This window comes from Diorhabda sublineata, chromosome 4 (assembly GCF_026230105.1).
Source record: "Diorhabda sublineata isolate icDioSubl1.1 chromosome 4, icDioSubl1.1, whole genome shotgun sequence".
In the NCBI taxonomy this organism is placed as follows: Eukaryota; Metazoa; Arthropoda; class Insecta; order Coleoptera; family Chrysomelidae; genus Diorhabda; species Diorhabda sublineata.
The window spans coordinates 35,472,356-35,488,395 of NC_079477.1; the positions used below are offsets into that span (position 1 = coordinate 35,472,356).

General features: G+C 33.7%; 1 protein-coding gene across 4 annotated transcripts in view; it reads left to right on the forward strand.

Annotated features, from left to right (window-relative positions):
- The window catches only part of LOC130443475 (WAS/WASL-interacting protein family member 3), a 28,835-nt gene extending 13,572 nt beyond the window's left edge, over window positions 1-15,263 (forward strand). For 3 of the 4 annotated variants that reach the window (XM_056778133.1, XM_056778132.1, XM_056778130.1), the window contains exons 2-6: window positions 5,566-5,716; window positions 8,231-8,654; window positions 10,348-10,725; window positions 13,424-13,663; window positions 13,720-15,263. In XM_056778133.1, the coding sequence (XP_056634111.1) occupies window positions 5,589-5,716; window positions 8,231-8,654; window positions 10,348-10,725; window positions 13,424-13,663; window positions 13,720-13,884 (1,335 nt within the window). In that variant the 5' untranslated portion in view covers window positions 5,566-5,588 and the 3' untranslated portion in view covers window positions 13,885-15,263. The remainder of the gene's footprint in view (window positions 1-5,565; window positions 5,717-8,230; window positions 8,655-10,347; window positions 10,726-13,423; window positions 13,664-13,719) is intronic. The other variant, XM_056778131.1, reaches the window with a different exon arrangement.
- The last annotated feature ends 777 nt before the right edge of the window (window positions 15,264-16,040 follow it).

The window sequence follows — 16,040 nt, forward strand, 5'->3', positions numbered from 1 at the left end:
TATTTCTGTTATTATTCTATTAATTTTTTATCTACTTTTATGAAATTTTCTGAAAATGTTGATAAGATCCTCAATTTTTCTATTTACTACCAAAAATGTCGATTAGATTTCTACGAGGGACGAACAAAGTGAAGTATATCAATTTTATTAAACCCCTCAACTTAATCTTGATATTTTTAGTTAATTTTATATCTATTTCTATGAAATTTTTTAAAATGTGGATTAAATCCATAATTCTCATAAATACTACTGAAATAAATCTATACGAGGGGTGAAAGAATTGAACTAAACGATTTATTTTTGAAACCCCTCCAACTTTTTTTGTTCATTTTTCATTTGTATTGATAAAATGTATCAAAAATTTGAATAAGATCGTGAATTTTCATAATCAGTACTGAAAATATCTATTGAATTAATACGAGGGATGAAAAAAATGTACTTAATATATTTCTAAAACATCCCAACTTTTTATTGTATTTTCAATGTTATTTTTGAAATCATATCAATGAAATTTTTCCATACTATGAATAAAATCATTAATTTTCATAAATCGAGCCCAAAATTCGTGTCAATACTATACGAGGGGCATGAAAAATTAAAATAGCGTAACCTTAGAATCCCCAATTTAGTACTACGTTCATGTCCTAAATGCATAAAAATTTTTCGGAATCCAAAATTCCACCATAACCAACAGAAAATTGACTGGAACGATATACGGGGGACGAAAAAAAAGTAACAATTAACTCGTTTCACTATGCCCATATTGCTTTTCTGTTTTTTATTGACGGAATTTCGTTTTCGGTCTAAATCAACTCAACCTCCCATCAATTTAGCAAAAAGTGCGTTGACACGCGATCTCCTAATATCTTTTTATTCTCGTTATTCGAAAAAACATCTGCGCGCCAGATACTTTTCCTAACAAAGTGATCTGTTGAACTGAACTCCATCGGCGTTTAAAGTAAACACCGAAATCCATTTTATTACATCTAAGTATGTTGAATTATTATCAAACATTCGCTTATCCAGGCTTCTAATTCCGCTAAATGTTTACACAAACTTATACGGGACGTTAACGAAAAGTTCTCTGCGGAATTTCGCCTCGGAAACGTAAATGCGAAAGAAAAAATTCATTTTCGACATCACATTACAAAAATCCGACGCATAAATGAGATACTTACGAAACGCGCGAAAATATATACGAGGGTTAATCGAAAATTTAACGTCAACAAAGTTGGTAACGACAATTTTTGTAGAGAAACGAAAAAAAATCGATTTTTCAACAAGTTTAGTGTCTTTATGTTCTATAATTTTTAATATTACGGCGTTTCGTACTTATATAACATCCTCAGTATCATTTTATTATTTACTTTTGGGTTTTCTGAGTTTTTAAACGTTTTCTCAACGTTTCTGACCAATTCGACATCATCAGTATCGAATTCTTATCCATTTTTGGGTTTTTAAACGTTTCGTAACAATATCTGACATCTTCGGTATCATTTTTTCAATTACTTTCGTTTTCTCAACGTTTCTGACCAATTCGACATCAGCAGTATCGAATTCTTATCCATTTTTGGGTTTTTAAACGTTTCGTAACGATATCTGACATCTTCGGTATCATTTTTTTCAATTACTTTCGTTTTCTCAACGTTTCTGACCAATTCGACATCATCAGTATCGAATTCTTATCCATTTTTGGGTTTTTAAACGTTTCGTAACGATATCTGACATCTTCACTGTCATTTTTTTCAATTACTTTCGTTTTCTCAACGTTTCTGACCAATTCGACATCATCAGTATCGAATTCTTATCCATTTTTGGGCTTTTAAACGTTTCGTACTAATATACCATCTTCAATATGGTTTGTTTTTATTATTTTTGTTTTTTTTTCGACGTTTTTTGCTATTTGGCCCTCTTCGACGTGTGTACTTATAAGTTATGATCGAATTTCTACGTACTTTCGAATTTAATGACCCCTTTTCGTAAATTTTTGCAAATAACCCACAACGTTCCAAATACTATGAAAGAAAACGTTTTTCTTTCCAATGAACGAGCTCGTATATGCAATAATTACATAACATCAATTTATTCATTAGATATCGAACTATAATTATAACGAAATTACATAATTTGTTTGATCAGATAAAGTAATTTTATTGCCGTGAAGAAAGAATGAAGGGGCGGGGGGAAAAGAAGACGAAAAAGTTCGTAAACCGAAAATTTTCGCGATATTACAACGTCGTAGCAAATATATTATTTATGAATCACACTGTATACAAAATTAACGTAGAATGCATTTTTACCTTTAGTATTTTTCCCAAGACACCTGTATATCATAAGAGAAACTGAAAAATTAACTTCAGGTGCTTCTATTATTATTTAACTTGCTGTCCATCCTGTATATATAAATGAAACTCATTTTACCCTGTGTATTTCACCCTGTATCTAATAATATAATACAGGTAGAGACTAAAATATTGTTTTAATTTGACGTCCGCCCCCTTTTCACGCATTTTTTCCTCCGTATTTATTCTAAACCCCTCGTATTTCATATTTTAGGCATCAGAACTATAAACTAGAGCTTTAATTGCAGGTGTTTCTAATATTTTGTCCATGTAATTCAGAATACTAAATTAAATTTCTTTCCCACCCCGTATATATAACAGACGAATTTTTTCTTCTATATATTTTCTCTAAATCCCTCGTATGTCATATAGAAAATTAATTACAGATGGTTTGAATATTTTTTTAGGGTAATTCGAAATATTCAGTTTAATTTCTTTCACGCCCTGTATATACAACTGAAATGCATTTTTCGTTCTCTGTATTTTTTCTAAACCCCCCGTATTTCGTATTCTAAACATCAAAAGTATAAATTAGGAAATTAATTGCAGTTGTTCTAAATATTTTGTAAAGATTCAGTTTAATTTCTTCCACTCCCTGTATATACAACTGAAATGCATTTTGCGTTCTCTGTATTTTTTCTAAACTCCCCGTATTTCGTATTCTGAGCATCGAGTAAGAACTAGAAAATTAATTTCAATTGTTTTGAATAATTTGCGGAAGTAATTCAAAATATTCCCTTAATTTTTTGCTCATACTGTATATATAAAAATTTGTACTCGATTTTACAATAATTGTTATCACTATTATATCAAAGTAATTGTTAACGTACGTAATTTATTATGTTAATAAAGTGCATTTTCATCATACGAAAATTTAATTCGAAATACAAATCATACGTCGTTCGCCTTTAATCAGGAACATGTATACAGTTCGAGTCATTATTATTGTAATTTCAATAAAAATGTATTGATTTGAATTCGTTATACATTTTTTCGTTATACTAATTTATTGGTATCCATTGAGGAAGGTTATGTAACATGTAACCTTAGCCTTGCTTGCGTGCTCGTTATTTTGTTACTCGTTACTACGCTGACCTTGACGGATCGCTCTTACTCTGTACGTGTGTGTGTGTGAGTGAGTGTTTGTGTGTGTGTGTGTGAGTGAGTGGATGCTTGTCTCCAACCGAACGTCATCAACATCACAATTGCTTTTAATTTAAAAACAACAGCTGGCGAATTTACATTATAGATACCAGTGTTTAATTATAGTATCTCGCTATTCCTATTATACAGATTGTCGCAAAATGTACGGTTTTCTATAATCAATTTGAATTTTTAGTATACAGCACGTCTCATTATTTAAATTTCTATTATATTACGGTCTATACCAATATAAAATTTTTCTATAGGGTCTCCAAAGATATACATTTATACTATACAGATTGTCCAAAACGCAATGCTTTTTATGGTTATCATTAATTTCAATTTTTATTATACAGAGTGGTCTACAAATTTCTTTTGTGCAGTCAATCCAATATACAAGTTTTTAATATAAAATTTTAATTTATATTATACAGCATGTCCCGGAAAACATTGTTTCTATAATTTTATGGATTGATACTTTATATTTACTCTTGAAATTCAATTTGACCTCATACTATACAGTTTGTCTCAATACACAAATTTCTCTTATACGTTTTGTCCCGAGACAATTTTTTATCATACAGAGTGTCCCGAAATTTTTTTTTTAAATTTTATGGATTCATATTTAATACTCAGTTTTGAAATTTGGTTCGAACGTATACTATACAGTTTGTCTCAATATACAAACTTCTCGAATAAATTGTGTCCCGAGATACAAGTTTTTATCATACAGTGTGTCCCAAAAAAGTTTTTTTTTAAATTTTATGGATTCATATTTGATATTCAGTTTTGAAATTGGGTTCGAACGTACACTATACAGTTTGTCTCAATATACAAATTTCTGTTATACATTTTGTACCGAGATGCAGATTTTTATCATACAGAGTGTCCCGAAAATTTTTTTTTAATTTTTATGAATTCATATTTGATATGCAGTTTTGAAATTTGGTTCGAACGTACACTATACAGGTTGTCTCAATACACAAATTTCTGTTATACATTTTGTACCGAGATGCAGATTTTTATCATACAGAGTGCCCCGAAAAAAGATTTTCCGAATTGGTGTTCTAAATTCACTTGGTCTTATACAGTACGTCCCAAGATATATATTTCTTTTATACAGCGAGTCCTCATATACAAATTTCTATTATACAGTCTGTCTTAGGAACCTATTCCAAATAAAATTATATTTTATATTGATTCAAAGTCAATTTTCTTCTATCATACAGGGAGTCCCAAAAAATCATTGATGTTTGACATCAATTTTATTATTCAACTTCTTTTATACAGAATGTCTCAGCATCCAAATTTTGCGTAAATTGATATTTCAATTAATTCTAACAGTCTTATTTGAATTTCTATTATACAGCGTGTCCCAATATACTAATTTCTATTATACAGCGTGTCTCAATATACTAATTTCTATTATACAGCGTGTTCCAACATACTAATTCCTATTATACAGCGTGTCCCATAAGACTAATTTCTATTATACAGCGTGTCTCAATATACTAATTTCTATTATACAGCGTGTCCCAATATACTAATTTCTATTATACAGCGTGTCTCGATATACTAATTTCTATTATACAGCGTGTCCCTCCGTTTTAGTTGATATACGGGGTAATAAAAATATATTTCCACTTGAAGAGACAGTTTTTTATGAAATTTTCGCGAATACGCGTATATAAAAAGAGAATCATCGCTGTCGCTATAGTATCGTAAAATAGTATTTGTAGCATAGTGCGCGTACTATGGAGACGAACGATAAATTGGCTTGAAAGGAAAACCGGGGGTGCGGCGACGATAAGAAAAAGGGTAGGAGAACGTCGAGACGCCCCGTTTAGGTGTGTGGGGCGCCGGCGGGTTCGATTCATGACTACCGCATCGATCCGATATGCCGAGCAGGTTTAAAAGGGTCACTAGGTCGTTATCTGTTGTATCCATTCAAGTTTTCCGAAGACTTGTCATTGACTATTGAAATAGCCGAAGGGAAAATGCATTTAAGCCTGTCCTACGACCCCGAGGGATGTTAGAAAATCAAAATTCTTTTATTCTTTTTTTTTTTTTCTTTTTCTAGAAAGACGTAACGACAGGGTTCTTATGTCGATGATTTCAGCAGGCGTGGAGGGGAGAATACCTTATATGACGTACCCGGAGCCTTGGAGAGGACCTCCGAAGCAGCCTCCCGAGTTGTTTCTCAGGCCTGCTCCGAAACCTCCAACTACAAGGTATACACGTCGAATTTTTCTATATATCTGTATTATTTTCATTTTTTTGGTTCGTTTTTCTTTTTCAGTCCTATTTTAATAAGTAAAGATTTTAGAGAATTTTCACATAATTCCAGATCCTTTTAGGACTTTATTTTAGATCATTTTAGGACATTTCCACATCCTTCCGATCCTTTTAGAACCATTTTGGATCATTTTCGGACATTTCCACATCTTTTTAGGACCATTTTACATCATTTTAGAACATGTTAACATGATTCCTGATCCGTTTAGGACCATTTTCCATAATTTTTAGATCGTTTTAGAACATTTCCGCATCTTCCAGATCTTTTTAGGACTATTTTCCACCATTTTAAATCGTTTTAGGACATTTTAATATCTCTTAGGACTATTTTACATCATTTTAGATCGTTTTAGAACATTTCAGCATCTTCCAGATCTTTTTAGGACTATTTTCCACCATTTTAAATCGTTTTGGGACATTTCCAGATTTTTTAGGACTATTAGACATCATTGCAGATTCTTTTAGGACAATTTTACATCATTTTAGATCGTTTTAGAACATTTCCGATCTTCAAGATCTTTTTAGGACTATTTTCCACCATTTTAAATCGTTTTAGGACATTTTAATATCTCTTAGGACTATTTTACATCATTTTAGATTGTTTTAGGACATTTCCGCAACTTCCAGATCTTTTAGGACTATTTTGAATCATTTTAGGACATTTCCACATCTTTCATATCTTTTTAGGACCATTTTACATCATTTTAGAACATGTTAACATAATTCCTGATCCGTTTAGGACCATTTTCCATAATTTTTAGATCGTTTTAGAACATTTCCGCATCTTCCAGATCTTTTTAGGACTATTTTCCACCATTTTAAATCGTTTTAGGACATTTTAATATCTCTTAGGACTATTTTACATCATTTTAGATCGTTTTACAACATTTCAGCATCTTCCAGATCTTTTTAGAACTATTTTCCACCATTTTAAATCGTTTTGGGACATTTCCAGATTTTTTAGGACTATTAGACATCATTGCAGATTCTTTTAGGACAATTTTACATCATTTTAGATCGTTTTAGAACATTTCCGATCTTCAAGATCTTTTTAGGACTATTTTCCACCATTTTAAATCGTTTTAGGACATTTTAATATCTCTTAGGACTATTTTACATCATTTTAGATTGTTTTAGGACATTTCCGCAACTTCCAGATCTTTTAGGACTATTTTGAATCATTTTAGGACATTTCCACATCTTTCATATCTTTTTAGGACCATTTTACATCATTTTAGAACATGTTAACATAATTCCTGATCCTTAGGACCATTTTCCATAATTTTTAGATCGTTTTAGAACATTTCCGCATCTTCCAGATCTTTTTAGGACTATTTTTCACCATTTTAAATCGTTTTAGGACATTTTAATATCTCTTAGGACTATTTTACATCATTTTAGATCGTTTTAGAACATTTCAGCATCTTCCAGATCTTTTTAGGACTATTTTCCACCATTTTAAATCGTTTTGGGACATTTCCAGATTTTTTAGGACTATTAGACATCATTGCAGATTCTTTTAGGACAATTTTACATCATTTTAGATCGTTTTAGAACATTTCCGATCTTCAAGATCTTTTTAGGACTATTTTCCACCATTTTAAATCGTTTTAGGACATTTTAATATCTCTTAGGACTATTTTACATCATTTTAGATTGTTTTAGGACATTTCCGCAACTTTCAGATCTTTTAGGACTATTTTGAATCATTTTAGGACATTTCCAGATTTTTTAGGACTATTTTACATCATTTTAGACATCATTGCAGATTCTTTTAGGACAATTTTACATCATTTTAGATCGTTTTAGGACATTTCCGCACCTTCATCTTTTTAGGACCATTTTACATTATTTTAGATCGTTTTAGGACATTTCCGCACCTTCATCTTTTTAGGACCATTTTACATCATTTTAGAACATGTTAACATCATTACAGATCCGTGTAGGACCATTTTCCACTATTTTAAATCGTTTTAGGACATTTTCATATCTTTTTACATAATTTTAGAATGTTTTAGGACATTTCCGCATGTTCAAGATCTTTTTAAGACCATTTTCCACCATTTTAAATCGTTTTAGGACATTTCCAGATTTTTTAGGACTATAAGACATCATTGCAAATTCTTTTAGGACAATTTAACATCATTTCAGATCGTTTTAGAACATTTCCGATCTTCCAGATCTTTTTAGGACTATTTTCCACCACTTTGAATCATTTTAGGACATTTTCAGATCTTTTAGGTCTATTTTACATCATTTCAGATCCTTTTAGGACCATTTTACATCATTTTAGGGCATTTTTCAACAAATTTAGGACAATTCGGGTCCTTATACATCATTTTAGAACATTATCACATCATTTTGGATCGTTTTAGTCCATTTTTCAATAAATTTGGGACAGTTTAGGTGTATATACACCATTTTAGAAGATGATCCTAGATCGTTTTCAGCAGATACAATGGAGTGCCGACGACGTATCCGAACGGTACCAGATTGGCGCCGCCTCCCAGGCCAGTCGGCAAGTACCCGTCTCCGCCGAATCCGGTAAATTTAGCACAACCCAAAGAAGACTTAACCGAAGACATGTCTCCGTACGGCGCTTACAGGATATTCCCGCAAACGCATCAATATTCCCATTTCGCTTATCCCCTGTGCCAACCGCCCTACATGCAGATGAGAACGAATTTTCCGCCGACGCCTCTATCGCCGATCGAAACTTATTCGCCGACGGCTACTTCGTCGTTTCTGACGCCGCCTAGTTCGTACAGTCCGCCTTCTAGTTTAAAATCCGCTCAGATGTTAGTGATGGACAAGAAGACGCCACCCCTACCACCTCAAACCGTCAGTCCTCTCAACCAAAGTTCGTCGTTCAAAGTAAGTAACTGTCAAAATGACGATTCAATCACGAAAACGTCAATAATCAAGGTTCGAATAACAATTTAAATTGTTTTGGTTCCTTTCGTGTAGTTTTTGACCGTTTTGGAAACTTCTAGGTCGTTTTAGAAACTTCTTTATCGTTTAAAATCGCTTCTGGAAGATTTTTGGTTGTTTCAGATCGTTCTAGATCGTTTTTGGAAACTTCTAGATCGTTTTGGAAACTTCTAGATCGTTTTGGAAACTTCTAGATCGTTTTGGAAACTTCTAGATCGTTTTAGAAACTTCTTTGTCGTTTTAAATCGCTTTCGGACCAATTTGGATGGTTTTTGATCGTTTTGGAAACTTCTAGATCGTTTTAAAAACTTCTTTATCGTTTAAAATCACTTCTGGAAGATTTTTGGTTGTTTCTGATCGTTTTAGATCGTTTTGAAAACTTCTAGGTTGTTTTAGAAACTTCTAGATCGTTTTAGAAACTTCATTATCGTTTATAATCGCTTCTGGAAGATTTTTGGTTGTTTCAGATCGTTTTGGAAACTTCTACTTCGTTTTAAATGCTTTCGGATAGGTTTGGATGGTTTTTGATCGTTCTAGAATCTAGATGGTTTTGGAATCTTCTGGTTCGTTTTAGAAACTTTGTTATCATTTTAAAGCACTTTCGGATTAATTTGGATGGTTTTTGATGGCTTTGGTTCATTTTAAATGATTTTAGAAACATTCTAGATCGTTTCGAATATCGTTTTAGATATCTTTGGGATCAATCAAGATGATTTTTGATCGCTTAGAATCATTCCAGAACGTTTTAGGATAATTACAAATGAATATGGATCATTCTAGATTGATCTAGAACAATTGTAGATCACTTTGGATTATTCAAAATCGCTTTGGATCATTCCAGATCGCTTTGGATCATTCCAGATCGCTTTGGATTATTCTAGATCGTTGCGAATAATTTCAAATCGCTTGGGATTGCTCTATATCGTTTTAGGACACTTTTGGATCATTCTAGATTGATCTAGAACAATTCTAGATCACTTTGAGTCATTCTAGATCGCATTGGATCATTCCAGATCTCTTATGGATCATTTTAGATCACTTTGGATCATTATAGATCGCTGTGGATCATTCCAAATCGCTTTAAATCATTCTAGATCGTTTCGAATCATTTCAAAACGCTTGGGTTTGCTCTATATGGTTTTAGTTCACTTTTGGATCATTCTAGATTGATCTAGAACGATTCTAGATAGCATTGGATCATTCCAGATCGCATTTGGATTATTCTAGATCACTTTGGATTATTCTGGATCGCTGTGGATCAATCCAATTCGCTATGAATCATTCTAGATCATTTCGAATCATTTCAAAACGCTTGCGATTGCTCTATAACATTTTAGGACACTTGTGGATCATTCTAGATTGATCTAGAACGATTCTAGATCGCATTGGATCATTCCAGATCGCTTTTGGATCATTTTAGATCGCTGTAGATCATTCTAGATCGCTGTGGATCATTCCAAATTGCTTTAAATCATTCTAGATCGTTTTGAATCATTTCAAAACGATTGGGATTGCTCTATATCGTTTTAGTACACATTTGGATCATTCTAGATTGATCTAGAACGATTCTAGATCGCTTCGGATCATTTTACGTTGATTTATATTAATCTGATGTGTGGTTTTTGTGTGTGTTCAGGTACCTTCAGGTAAAGAAGGATCTTTGAAACATAGAATATTGATAAGACCTGAAGAAACGTCACGGATCGGTCCTCTGGATCTGCAAAAACCTCTGGAAGGTAGGAAGAGGCTGCAGGCGACGATGTCGCCGCCGAGATCGCCCAAAAAATCTTTAAACAACAACAATCTACCAGGTAATTTCGCCAAAGGATCTCTTATTCAATTGTCGAACGGCGACCTCAGGAGAATCGAAGACTTGCGCACCGAAGATTTCATCATGTCGGCCGAAAGGAGTCCGGAGGTGAGGCTTGCCGAAAGCACCGTCGTCAAAATAGAGGAAAACCAACAGACGGCGAATTCCACCATAACGCTCACCTACAATAACAGACGAGACAAGGTCAGTTGGAATATTCCGAAATATCCCAAAAACTAATTTTCCTTCTTCTAGTTTTCCCTAACCTCACATTTTCTTATTGCAACCTCTAAAAATCCCCATTATGGACCCCCAAACTCTGCCCTGGACTTTTACCTCTTAGCTCTTCGTAGAATTCTCGAAAGGACGAACGAGCTTCGTTATCAACGTAATTTGTCCGTGGTTTTGATTCGGGATATTGTTGAGCACGAACCAGTTGCTCTTCGATCGAGTTTGAGCTCATAGCTCGTCGTGGAAACTTAAAAAATACGAAATTGATTTTGGTTTGATTTTTCTTGAAATATTCAAGATATCAAATTTTAAACTCCCGTTTTGCTTCAGGAGGCAAAATCGAATTTTTTTAACGATTTCGAGCTCTTCGTGGAATCTTCGAAAGGACAATTGAACTTCGTTAACAACGTAATTTTGATGATTTAGCTGAAATTTTGGTTCAAGATACTGTTAAGTAGCTCGAATTAGCTGCTATTTAATCGAGTTTGAGCTCTTAGCTCTTCGTGATATCTTCGAGAGAACGATTAAGCTACGAAATTGCATATGATGCAGCTTAAAATCGTTTCATAACTCAATTTTAAATTGTTGCTTTCATTTTTGAGAAAGTCGAGTTCGAAACATCTGATTTTTCATAGCTCGTCGTTAAAACCTCGAAATAACGATCGGGGTTCGAAATCAACGAATTTTTGTTTGGTTTTGCTCAAATTCGTTTGAGAAAATGTATTTTTGATTTCGTTTTTGAAAAAATCGAGTTCGAAACGTCTGATTTTTCATGGTTTTGAGCTCGTAGCTCGTCGTTAAAACCTCGAAATAACGATCGAGCACCGAAATCAACGAATTTTTGTTTGGTTTTGCTCAAATTCGTTTAGGAAGTTGTATTTTTGATTTCGTTTTTGAGAAAATCGAATTCGAAACGTCTGATTTTTCATAGTTTTGAGCTCGTAGCTCGTCGTTAAAACCTCGAAATAACGATCGAGGTTCGAAATCAACGAATTTTTGTTTGGTTTTGCTCAAATTCGTTTAGGAAGTTGTATTTTTGATTTCTGATTTCGTTTTTGAGAAAATCGAATTCGAAAAGTCTGATTTTTCATGGGTTTGAGCTCATAGCTCGTCGTTAAAACCTCGAAATAACGATCGAGCACCGAAATCAACGAATTTTTGTTTGGTTTTGCTCAAATTCGTTTAGGAAGTTGTATTTTTGATTTCTGATTTCGTTTTTGAGAAAATCGAATTCGAAACGTCTGATTTTTCATGGTTTTGAGCTCGTAGCTCGTCGTTAAAACCTCGAAATAACGATCGAGCACCGAAATCAACGAATTTTTGTTTGGTTTTGCTCAAATTCGTTTAGGAAGTTGTATTTTTGATTTCTGATTTCGTTTTTGAGAAAATCGAATTCGAAAAGTCTGATTTTTCATGGGTTTGAGCTCATAGCTCGTCGTTAAAACCTCGAAATAACGATCGAGCACCGAAATCAACGAATTTTTGTTTGGTTTTGCTCAAATTCGTTTAGGAAGTTGTATTTTTGATTTCTGATTTCGTTTTTGAGAAAATCGAATTCGAAAAGTCTGATTTTTCATGGGTTTGAGCTCATAGCTCGTCGTTAAAACCTCGAAATAACGATCGAGGTTCGAAATCAACGAATTTTTGTTTGGTTTTGCTCAAATTCGTTTAGGAAGTTGTATTTTTGATTTCTGATTTCGTTTTTGAGAAAATCGAATTCGAAACGTCTGATTTTTCATGGTTTTGAGCTCGTAGCTCGTCGTTAAAACCTCGAAATAACGATCGAGCACCGAAATCAACGAATTTTTGTTTGGTTTTGCTCAAATTCGTTTAGGAAGTTGTATTTTTGATTTCTGATTTCGTTTTTGAGAAAATCGAATTCGAAACGTCTGATTTTTCATGGTTTTGAGCTCGTAGCTCGTCGTTAAAACCTCGAAATAACGATCGAGCACCGAAATCAACGAATTTTTGTTTGGTTTTGCTCAAATTCGTTTAGGAAGTTGTATTTTTGATTTCTGATTTCGTTTTTGAGAAAATCGAATTCGAAACGTCTGATTTTTCATGGTTTTGAGCTCGTAGCTCGTCGTTAAAACCTCGAAATAACGATCGAGCACCGAAATCAACGAATTTTTGTTTGGTTTTGCTCAAATTCGTTTAGGAAGTTGTATTTTTGATTTCTGATTTCGTTTTTGAGAAAATCGAATTCGAAACGTCTGATTTTTCATGGTTTTGAGCTCGTAGCTCGTCGTTAAAACCTCGAAATAACGATCGAGCACCGAAATCAACGAATTTTTGTTTGGTTTTGCTCAAATTCGTTTAGGAAGTTGTATTTTTGATTTCTGATTTCGTTTTTGAGAAAATCGAATTCGAAACGTCTGATTTTTCATGGGTTTGAGCTCGTAGCTCTTCGTGAAGTTCTCAAAAAGTCTATTAAGTTTCGTTATCAACGATTTCTGTTTTAATTTCGCTTTAAATTTCTTATATATCTAATTCCAAACTCGAGTTTTTATTTAAGGGGGGAAAACGGTTGATCTTCGGTCCCGATTGAGTTTTCCCTTCGTTAAAACCGCCACGGGGGACCATAATACCCTTCCTAAAAGCGAATCGAGCTTTCTAAAACTCAAAATTTTTCATAAAAATCGCAATTTTGATCGTTTTTTGTTATGTCCAGGTGGAAATGGAATCGACTCTAGAGCAACCCTATTTCGTGATGGGTCACGGTTGGGCGTCTTGTTGTCCGGAACGGACGCAGCAATTGTGCGGTTTGAAAACGCACCGGTTGCAAGTAGGCGACGTTCTAATATCGTTAACGCCCCGAGAAAGGCGATCGAAAACCACCACCCCCAAACAACAACAACAACAACAACAACCCCATCCGGCTAGTACGAAAACGCACCCGTCCGACCAAAAGGTACGTAAGGGATCGTCGAATACGGGGGCGCATTGAAAAATACGAAAAAATTTCAGGTTTCCGCGCAAACGCAGCCGATGAACTTACACTACACTTCCAATTACCCCCCGCAATCGATGTCGCCCGACAGCGTCGCCGCCAGGAAGCGACGCTGGTCGGCGCCGGATCAGATGTGCGACGAAGAAGAACAAAACGGCTCCAGGAGACACCGCATCGAATGATCCCGAAGGAAATTCGGTTCGAAGGATAAAAATTCGTTCGGTAACGAATTTGGACCGATACCTACGAGAAATAAATCGACGGGGTTCGGATCCGGTAGCGGGGAGGGATTTTCGATTCGAGACGCGTATTTTCGTAGGGGTGTTGGTCTAATGTCGTCTTAGATGGATCGGTGGTGTTACCAAAAAGGGGGAAAAATCATTTGCGATTGGAATTTCGTATTGGCTTATTAATCAATTGATTTTGAGTCGTCAGTCACGTTCCCTCGTATATTGAATATTTTTTCGTTTTAATCGATTTTTAGATCGTTTTCCTACTTTTTTATCGATCTTCGTATATTATTTGAAACAAATTTTTCGGTATTTTCGCTCATTTCAGTCCAAATTTAGTTGTTTTCGCCGAAAACCTCAATAATTTGCCATTTTTTCCTTTATTTTTAATTCAATCGCTTTTCAGATTCTTTTCTTACTTTTTTATCGAACCTCGTACAATATTTGATACAAATTTTCCGGGATTTTCGCTCATTTCAGTTCGAATTTCGTTGTTTTCGCCGAAAAACTGATTAATTTGTACTTTATTGCATTTTTTGCCTATATTTTCGGTTTAATTGTTTCCCGATCTGTTTTCTTACTTTCTTATCGACCATCGTATAATATTTGAGGCAAATTTTACCGAAATATGTCAGTTTTTCATCAAAAAACTACTTGATCCCCCATTTTTTCTATTATTTTCGCTTTTTTAAAACGTAATTGCGTCCCAAACCCTTCTTTAATTTTTTTTTATTTTCCCTCGTATAATATTTAATGAAATTTTTTATGTATATTCAAATTTCCTTGATATATATCGATATTTAAAAAAAACTACTTTTACTCCAAAATTTTCACATCTATTTTCGTTTTTCCTCAATTTATTTTCTTCTCAGGTTCTTTTTTCCACTTTTTTATCTCCCCTTGTATAATATGCAATGAAAACCCTTCGAATCTGCAAGTCATTTTAATTTGCGTTCAATTTTTTCATAAAAAAACTACTGCTAAAATTGTTCCATTATTCAGTTATTAAATTTCCTTACTTCATCACCGCCCCTCGTATGATATTAATTCAGTTCAAATTTCATTGTTTTTTACTAAATTTTCTTGTAACCCTGGTATCATTTGATTTTCTCAATTTAAGGTCGAAATTCCACGTAAATTTTTTGTTTTTGAAAAAGTATTTCGAAGTTTTTCCCTTTTTCTTGGACTTTTTTTCGAAAAATCTGGCGTATTTTCTCCTTTTCGGTACATTCCTCCGTCTAAGATAGATTTGAATTACATGACAATACAAAATTTTCCATCGGGGTCTTTCGAAAAGTATACGTAAATTTTTCTAATTTCAAAATTAAAAAGTATTACTACAGAGTGATAAAAATAAAACTGACGACGGTTCAACGATTGTGGTAAATACAGAGGCCGTTGATATCGATCTCAAAGGGAATATTTCACAAAGATCTGTTTTTTTAAGAAACGTCAAACTACTTATTAGAAATTAATCGTTCAGGGGACAATCTGTATAATAGTTTCGCACGAATACATAAAAAAGCGAGGTTGTAACTATTAATTTCGTCTTCTAATTCAATTTAAATTTTACGAAGCTACGGTTTTTTTCGGACTCCCCTCGTAATCAAAATTTCCTTTCCGAACTACAGAGGTTATACGAAAATTTTTCCAAATTCCCCGGTTGTAGTATCGAATATTTCAATTACTTACAGGGGTTTTACGAAAATTTCTTTTAATGACTCCATTGGAAGTATATTCATTTAAATACCTACAGGGGAGGTGCTATAACTTGTTCTAATATAGTTACAGGGTTTATACGAAAATTTTTTAAAAATTTTTCGTTTGTAGTATCGAATCTTTCAATTACTTACGGGGGTTCTACGAAGACTTCTTTCATTATTTTCGCTTATTATTGGTTACAGGTGATATACGAAAATTTCTTTGCGCTTTTCGCTTTTTGGGAAAATAATTTCGAACCGTTCTATTACTTACGGGGGTTTTACGTAAATTTCTTTTATTGACGTTGCAGGATCGATTTCAGTTCCGATACATACGGGGGTTGTACGAAAAAGTCTTCTAACAACTCGATTATTTCGATTACTTACTGGGGTTTAACGTAAACTTCT